General features: G+C 40.9%; 2 protein-coding genes across 4 annotated transcripts in view; one reads left to right on the forward strand and one right to left on the reverse strand.

Annotated features, from left to right (window-relative positions):
- The first annotated feature begins 1,410 nt into the window (after nucleotides 1-1,410).
- Nucleotides 1,411-9,200, forward strand: part of cmss1 (cms1 ribosomal small subunit homolog) — a 44,362-nt gene continuing 36,572 nt past the window's right edge. For 2 of the 3 annotated variants that reach the window (XM_078262243.1, XM_078262245.1), the window contains exon 1: nucleotides 1,415-1,524. In XM_078262243.1, coding sequence (XP_078118369.1) covers nucleotides 1,476-1,524 — 49 coding nt within the window. In that variant the 5' untranslated portion in view covers nucleotides 1,415-1,475. Of the gene's footprint in view, nucleotides 1,525-9,200 lie in introns of all 3 variants that reach the window. The other variant, XM_078262244.1, reaches the window with a different exon arrangement.
- On the reverse strand, nucleotides 5,737-8,618 carry LOC144525430 (filamin A-interacting protein 1-like). The gene has a single exon (XM_078262239.1). It carries the CDS (start codon nucleotides 8,343-8,345, stop codon nucleotides 6,108-6,110), a length of 2,238 nt encoding a protein of 745 aa, XP_078118365.1. The 5' UTR covers nucleotides 8,346-8,618; the 3' UTR covers nucleotides 5,737-6,107.

Consider the following 9,200-nt stretch of genomic DNA (forward strand, 5'->3'; position numbering starts at 1 on the left):
GTAGTGAAAAAATGTGCGAGGCATCAATATTTATATTTTTTTATTTATTTATTCCCATTTACTTTCTGCAGTCTGACTTCAGTTCACCACCTCACCATCTGCGTCTCCAATTCCTATTTTGTCTCCAAAATGTGCGTACGCATGGGTCAGAGTTTGCGTAGAGGACTGCACATTCTCCCGTCAAGTTTGTTTTTTATAAATCACAACCTTTGTGTGGGAAGTGGCGTGCGCACATTTTCAGCCCCATTTTGTGCGTACGCCACGTTTATAAATGAGACCCCTGCTGTCTCGTCTCCAATGTGTTTCTATGGGGTTCGCTCAAACCAATCAGCGCGCAGCTCATCTAAATATTCATGAGCATACCATATTTGGAAGAAAAGCTCTTGTTCCAAATAGAGCCATATTCACAGGGTAGTTAAGGGCCTAATAAAATAGCATTTGGGCAATTTTCAGCCCAACTAATGTTACATATCCTGTGTGTAGGAGACTTTAAGGAACAGTGTAAAATACCCTATATAATCACTTAATCACCCCTTTAAAGTGCTCTCAGTGCCTGAAAGGGAAGCTTAGACATTGTCTCCTTGTTGATAATGCAACAGTTACCATATGTTATATTTTACTTTGTGTAAGCTATTGTTGATTTGTGCACTAATAAGCCTTCGTAAATATTTTGACTTTTTGCAGCCATGTGTCTGTAGCCCAAACAGAGATAATCCTCATTAAGGTACTCAGTCAACAGTTTTGCTAAATTGACACGTTTTGTCCTTAGACTATAAATAGTAATATTAAATCCTAACAGTCTATGGTTTTGTCAAAGCATATTTAGAAAGACTATTTCCTAGGCCCCCAGCTTTCTTTTCTTTATGAAAAAATACATACAAAGTTTAGTTTTTTCAAATCAACCATGTAGCAGCTTTGACACTACAAACCCAATTTAGGGTTATTGTGCTTGCTCATCTCATGATGAAGATAAAAAAAAGATTTGCAGCATTGGCACCATATGAGTGTGTGAGTAGGAGACATACTCTTTATTATTACAGTTGTTTTTGGTCAAACGGTTATTAAAGTTTACCTGGTATTTATTTAAATAAGATATTAGCCTGATGATTTGAATGCCATTAGGGCAAAGGGTTCAAAATGAAAACTAGACCATTTCAAAGAGAATTGCACTCACGATACTCTGAGCTTATCAGAAAAGGAAATAATGTGACATTTCATATAGGCCTAAATGTTACAGTAAGGTGGAAAGGTGGAGTTACTTACCACAAAAACTAAGGTAACGTTATGTTTTTATAAAGTTTGATATGGCCAAACCCATCACATATGTACCATGTTTGTTTAGTCCGCATGGTGTCCCGTTTGGTTGACGTTTTAAGCCAAACACTGCATGTTTTAAACATGCTGCTTTTGAACACACCCCTAGCATGCTCTCTCAGCGGTAGATTTGGATTGGATAGACTTCTAGCTTGAGGAAAATGGGAGACGACTTGGGTGACGAGTGGTGGACGCACGAGGGTAATTCAGGTATCTTGCTTAACTTTAGTATCTTGTTTTTTCTGAAACGTGTGGTCCGGGAGATTTTGGTGTGTCCTCCTGATAAGCGAGCTCTTGACTTTAGCTTGCAGCTGAGCTGTCTCGAGAAATGTCAGTTGCTAAGCTAATGTTAGCTAAGCCGCAGCGCTGTTAACTTTAGCTTCATTCTGTGAACCGTTAACGTCAGTTAAGATAAAGTTAGTGACAAGTGTGCCACACAAAGTACCAGCGAGTTTTTGTATAGCTTACCTGTGAGTTGTTAGGACAGTGGATGTTAGCGTTGGTAGAGTTGTTACGAGCAGAAGGTGTGTAAACACGTGTGTTAGTATGTCTGTGTGTGGATCATGACAGAATAGGATTATGGTAACGTTAATGTTGCTCTAACGTTGTCTGCCATGCCCTGTAAAAAAGTTACCTTCCCTTGAACTTCACAGCTATCTCACCTCTATACATAACTTATTGCATTTATTCATCATCATCTCCATACATCAAGGGAGAAAGCTCCCTGCGGCTATTCCTTGCATAACTTCATGCACTCTGCATACCAATAGAGGGCAGTCCTGTACTTTAAGGATGGACGTTACTGGCCTGATTGCTTTGGACAGCAGTGCTGCTGCGTTGCCGAGCAAAATATGTTAGTGTATTTTCAGGAAGTTTTAAAAAGAAATGTTCATATTTAGCACACATAGCCTACTCGCTTTATCTCTCACTTGCATACACACGCAAACCAGTGGTGGAGAGTAACTAAGTACAATCTTGATGTACTTTTACTATACTTGAGTTTTACCATTTTAAACTACTACATCTACTCCACTACATTATACTTCTACTCCAATACATTTCAGAGGGAAAATTTTGTACTTTTTACTTCATTATATTTATTTGACAATTTTAGAATACAATTTTACACAGAAAACGCGTTTCTAAAATGACATTTGTTAAGGGTTGATCTACCAAATAGTAATGTGTAAAGTATGGTACAGTACATACTTTACACAGTACAGTAATAATAATCAGATCATATTGTTGTATATGATATTGTAACATCATAATGACAGGGGCTGTTCTGCTGCCTAATGAGTACTTTTACTTTTGATATTTTCAGCTCTTTTGTTGCTTTTACTAACCCTTTTACTATTATTAGGCCAGTCAATGTGTTCATTTTGAATGCAGAACTTTTTGTTCTAGTATTTTTACAGAGTGACCAAAATACTTCTTGCAACACTAACACACACGCACAAACAATACTCACCAAGCTCAGTACTTGTGTACTTTAATGTAGAAGAGGAAAGTGATACAAATTCACACATTCTGGTAAATAGAAAGCATGATTAATTTTAAGGTAATGTTTTAGCAATTCTTTTTATTTACCCTTATTGGCCCCAACCGCACTAAGCCATATGCATAATAATATAACATGTAAATTAAGGTCTACTTCCTTTTTTCTCCAATCTTCCTCAATCAAACTTCACAAGAACGTTTATGCCTTACAAGTTCCCAGTTTTAATGATGGTAAGATGTTTGTACATTACCTGTTGACAGTCGTGTAGCCGTTTACCTTTTACAGGTGAGCAAATTGACAGATTTTTAACTTGTGTGTGGCACCACTTTCTTTTAATACAAGAGAACTTTGTAACACATGTCCTAGCTGCAGAAGGTAGAATAAGAAAAAGCCAACATTTGAAGTAGTGAGACCTCTTCCTGCAGCTCTCCCTCTGCCCCCCTCTGTCTAGCCCCTCCCATCAGATGAGTGACAATGCGCTGGCTTCATACACCAGCTCTCCCGACTGTTTTCACAGCAAATGTCCACTCCCATGACAATAAACTGGGCTACTTTTATACACAATTTCATTCCTATGTGTACTGTATATAAATTGATCACAATAAAGTCTTTTATCCAATTGTTCATCCCTGACTTAGCCGTAGCCCTGAGTTTTTGACTATAGTAAACATACATTTAAGCAAAGGAGCGTGCCCTGCATATCTGCATTAGCAGAACAGCCAATAGGAACGCTCTCTATCTCTGAAATGACCTGTAATTGGTCAAAGTCTCCCGCAACGGTTAGATTTACTAAAGCCTGAATAGAGCCAAGGATGAGGTGCAGAAGTGTTTCTCTCAGACCACTTTAATTATTATGTATATTGAATTATTATTATTATTATTAAGGAATGTTTGCCCAACAACACCATGGTGTAATGAGCTTTGATCACTATGCATTTTGCCCTTTTGTCAAATTCATATAAAAGAACAATACCCTAATTATATAAATCCGTGGACTCTTTATATTGAGAGATTTGTGCAGCTCTTTGTGTTTCTAAGTTGGCCTTTTTACTCTGACTGACAGCCTATCCTTACTAGAATTTGTATCACACAGCTGCTTGACAGAAAAAGCTGTGAGGCTGACGGAAAATTGACAAGACGTAATAAGAGAGTTGAAGCCTGTTAGTGCGTGGGACTGACTTTGAAGTCTTAGGAAATCGAGATAAGCAGTATGACTTTTAAGGGGGTGTGTTTTGTGGCTAAATGCTCGCGCTAATTAAAGAGTCGCATGAGGCCTGAGAGCTCTGTCACGCTCCAGTCTGACCTAAAGTGTCATCAAATGCCTCATCTGGTTTCCACCTTGCCAACTGGTGATGTCAGTGTGGCTAATGTGTCTCCATGTTTGTCATCATATACCTGCTATGCCGGCTCTCTGCCAGCCTCTGCTACCAAAATGTCCCCCAATACTGTCAGCTAGTTTCTTATTTAGATTAAATGGCTCATCCCAATTTTATTAAAGCTATTTAATAGGCTATTTATTTTTGCCACATTATGTAACCATTTATTTTGTGGTGTTGAGCTTTAAAAAGGTTTTAGGGTTGATACTAGTCTCCAGTGTATAAAATGAATTGGCTGACCTAAAGACAGATAATCGCCAAGCCGTTTATTTATAGAGCACATTTAAAAACAACAAATATTGACTCAAGTGCTTTGCAGAGAGACAATATTATGTAGGCCTAATTGATGATTACAATCAAACAAAGAGGATATGTAGCATACAAGCGTAGAATAGATAATACTGAATAATTCAAAATTATTAATAAATTGGTTCCTGTCACCCTCTTGCCTCATGTATGAGGGTTATTTTGGAAACACTGATAATATATTTTAAAAACAATTATGTATGCTGCTTATTAGTGTGCTAAATCTTTTTATTTTCCATTATATTTGGCAACCATATCCATCTTACCTTTTAATATTCTGGATAGATCTCCTGCCTCCTTTACCTGCGTGCCTTACAGAGCAGTTTGCTCAATTAAAGCTTAAACCTTGTTTAACAACAAAGTTGTAAAAATTGGTGTTTGTTTGTATCGGATTATCATTTAAGTGACACTCAGACCACTAACCAGTTTTGACTCTGGTGTACTTTCATGTCCCACATGCATTTCACAAACAGGAAAATCTGATAAAGAAAACGGGAAATTTTTAAAAAGAAGGCATATCAGCACAGCCATGAAGTAAACTGTATCATGTGTCTGCATTGGGAGGCTAAGCTGGCAGGAGATGACCTGTGCAGAATGCTTTGCCTGCTGTAGCAACATAAGTGGCTAACCAAACAAGACTGACCAGCAATAGCTTACTATAGGCTGCTCTTTGCTTGCAACTTGAACCAAGTTTTTGACAGTAAAGGAGTTAATGGATTAATGCAAAAGTTGAAAAGGGATTTAATCGTATATCAGTTGTCAGCTTTAAATGTGTTAAGACTTTGATAATAATATATATTTGTGCTCAGAATAGAAAAGGCTTTTAACAGTCCATCCACCATAAAACCAGAACAGACCCATCACCACTAGGTGTTCCAAGTTTTATTGTGTCAGAATAACATGAGCTGAGTTTTGTCAGTGCACACACACACACACACACAGAGAGGAATTTTGCTGTGGTTGAGATAGTGGGTGAACCGTTTAATCAGACTTAGCAAACGTATAAACCTTTACTTTCCCAGTAATTGTAGTTTTCTCCCTTCAATTCATTTTAAAATGTTTCAAATGAATACATCTGTGCTTGATGTGTTGTGCTTTGCAGTGTGGACTTGGCCCTAGAGGAAGAAAAAAAAATAATCAAACCAGCTTTTTTTGTATTTTCTGATTCCAACTGTTTTGCATTTAAACTGTCTGTCAACTACTCCATTAGCTATGTTGATGCCAAGTATTCACAGTGAATTAATAAAATCAACACAAACACTTTTAATGAACAGTAAGAAAAAACATGAATGAAACATAAAATTGTAAAAGCACATCAAACATTTGGTTGCGATGATGTCTCACTTAGCTCTCATACAGGCACTATACACACGTCATACAGGCTATAAAGGATTGTTCAAGTCAGTAAGTCTAAGGACACCCTAACGAGACCGAGTAGGGTTTACATAGGCTCTAATAGGACAAATACCACAAAGCATCTATTTCATGATTGTTACAAAATACATCAAACTGGGTTCTCTCGAGGTTCTAGAGAAAGTGATGTGTTTTAGTTGTCTAGTCCAGGAATGTCACAGAACATAATACTGTTTGTTCAGAATATACATTTTCACCTAATCGCAAAGGCCACTCACTATTCTATTTGGAGAATGTGAAGCTGAGGAGGTAGCTGGGGATATAGTGATGCTACTTGTAATCTTGCCAACACCTTTGACATGATAGTCATTGGTGAGCACTTGAGTCCTTTGCTCATGTCGGAGATAGTATGGCCCAACAGGCTGTGGGATGCTGTGGGCCATACTATTAAGAGACTGGATATATGGGCTCCCCACATGGATATGAATCTTGTTATCCTCTGTGGCGATGATACTTGGGCCTGTGTCGGTGCTCTTGGACCTCTGATGTTGCCAGCTATTCTGCCGCACCGCTGTCTTGCAGAAGACAGTCTGATTTGCAGCCTCCGTTGGCTCTGGAGAACAGGTCCTGACTGTTACGATCTGAATGGGGGAGTTGCTGTGATCGGGTGTCGCTGAGCGTGATGAATTTGGACTTAACACCCGAGAGATTGATGTACTGTCAAGTGGGGAGACGGTGCGGTCAGGGCTCGACGGTGGGGTTTTGGTATTAACTGCGGACAGAGCTGAATTCTGGATGATGGTTATTCTCTGTTTAGGTGAGGCTCCGCTTGTTGGAATGACAGCTGTGCTAGTGTAGGACGTAGTTGCGTCTCCAGTGGGGCTGCTAATCTCGAGTGTGGCTGTGTTGAGTATATGATGTGGCGTTACTTTGATGTGCAAGGGCTGCCCTGGTGTGTGTGTTAACATCATCACCTCTCCATTAACCGTTTGGTGCAAATCTACGGTATTGGCTGAATGGCTGCTATATTGGCATATGTTGTTATTTGCACAGTTCAAGCTGTTAAGGTTGTTGACAAGAGAGCTTCTGTTTATGATTTCTGTGTTTTGGTTTGGGTCCTCATCCTCGTTTTCTTCATCTAGTTTATCGCTGTAGTCAGGCGGCAGGCTATCTGTTGGCTCAGTCTGAACCTCTTTGGTGGTCTGACGGAGGTCTGAGAAGTGTTGTCTGTTAGCACCAGGTGTACGATTCTTGATTAGTCTCTGCCTGTCTAGCTCACTACTCAGTTCCTTCATCTCTCTGGCCAGCTCTCTGTTACTGGCTTCCTGCTGGGTCAGTTTCCTCTGCAGCGTGGAGTGATCCGCCTGAACCCTGCAGATGGACTCCTCAGTCCCCATCAGCTTCTGGAGTTTCTCCTTCAGGGTGTCTACCTCTCTGCCTAATAGTCTGGACTTAACCTGCTCCTTCTGAAGACGGCAAAGGAGAAGATGTTCCTGGTTGACCTCCTGCTTCTCTGCCTGCTCATACCTGGAAAGCTCTCTCTTTGCCACTTCTAGCTCTTCTGTTAGTGCCTGGGACCGCTTCTGCTCATCTTTGAACCTCTTTTGCAGGGACTCAAAGTCCTCTTCCACATTCATCAGTTCTCCCTCCAACACCTCCTTGTCCTGTAGTCTCTTTTGCAACCTATCTAGCTCCCGGGTCAGTTCCTTGACTTTATTGTCCTCTGCTTGGCACTGATGGTTAGCGTTGTTTGGATAAGAGCTGTGTGTGTACTTCTCCTCTTTTTCTTTCCTGTTTTCCAAGATTTGTAACCTTTTTCTCATGATGGTTATTTTACTCTGCAGCTCTGCGCTCCTCTCCTCCTCTGTTTTTAGTCTGTCTTGGAGCTCATGTTTTTCCTTTGCTATGCCTTTAATCCTTTCCTCTAAATCTGCCTTAGACCTCAGTGCCTGGTGCCTCTCCTCTCTCAGTCTTTCTGTTATTGTTGCCAAATTACTTTGCTCATTTCTTTTGCCCTCCTTCCTGTTGAGTTTTTCCTCAGCCTGTTGGAGCCTCTCGGCCATGTTCTTTCTGTCCTCCACCAAAGCTACAGTCAGTGACCTGAGCTTGGCCAGGTCCTGCCTAATCACCGCCTCACTCTTTTCCAGTTGGCCCTCAACGGCCTCCAGCTCTCTCACTCTCACTTTCAGAGTGTCAAGCTCACCATACAGCATCTTGCTAACCTCTCTCTCTCGCTCCAAGCTGCCCATCAAAATACTGCAGTCTTGTTTGCTCTTACCTAGAGCCTCCTCTATCCTGTCCAATTCATTGATTCTGCCATTGAGTGTATCCACCTCAACTTTCAAGCTACGGCAGTGGCTTGTCTCCCTCGCCAGTCTGCAGTCCAGGTCTCGACACTGGTCCCACATGCGTATCAGCTCCTCGTCCTTTCCCTCCATTTCCACGACCCTTCTCCTCAGTAACTCGACCTCTGACAGCATGCTTGGGGCTGTCATGGTGTTCTGGCTTTGGTGGAAGATGGAAACCTGATTATGGTGCAGGGATTTGAGCTCCTCCTTCTTTGCGCTGGGGTAAGCGGCACTGACCTCCTGCTTGATGTTGTCAGTGATGGCGGTCAGTTCTTTGACGCGACGCCTCTGCTCCTCCAGCAGCTCGCTCAGACACTGTTGCTCACTTACAACCAGCAGTGCAAAAGCCTTCAGCTTGGTCAGCTCGTCCTTTAGAGTTGAAACCTCCTCTTTACTTTTCTTCTCCTTTTTAGCTCCTGGTATTCTCTCTCCTTTAAAATCTTGCAGAGCTTGAGTCTGTAAAGAAAAACAAATGCCGCTGATGTCAATCTGAATGTTGTGGCATGGTTTTATTGTGTAATTGACTCCTATTTCGGCCTCCCAAGAACCTCTTGGCCACAACTTTTAGACCCAAATAATTTCCTAAGTTGTGTATTTCAAGCATAAACATTTATTTCAATTTTCATAATTTAAATCACAATTTCCTCCCTACTCTTCCTCCATAACTTCTACAGAAGCTAGTAATACTTTATTTTCTCTTTTGTACATCGATCTGTGTGTGTCCATACTTGTAAACCCTAAAACATGTAGATATGTCCATATAGTTTTGCACTTTTCTCCAGGCAGCATGCGTTCTGTAGGATGTTTAGACTATCGTGGCAGATGGTCCCTTGGCAGGGAGTGTTTGTTAATTAGGAAGTTCCTCTACCCTTGAGTACCCTCCTCCTGGGCACCTTGAATGCCTTATCATTTCCTGCTAGGAGAGGCAGCATTTCCCCCCTCTTTCATAAGTAATGACCGACTGGCTACATTTACCAAGTGCTGTCACTTCCCACATTTCCA

This window comes from Sander vitreus, chromosome 11, assembly GCF_031162955.1.
Source record: "Sander vitreus isolate 19-12246 chromosome 11, sanVit1, whole genome shotgun sequence".
Taxonomy (NCBI): Eukaryota; Metazoa; Chordata; class Actinopteri; order Perciformes; family Percidae; genus Sander; species Sander vitreus.

Excerpts from the sequence above, each read along its gene's own strand:
- LOC144525430 (XM_078262239.1), bottom strand. The coding sequence starts at position 8,345 with ATGACAGCCCCAAGCATGCTGTCAGAGGTCGAGTTACTGAGGAGAAGG.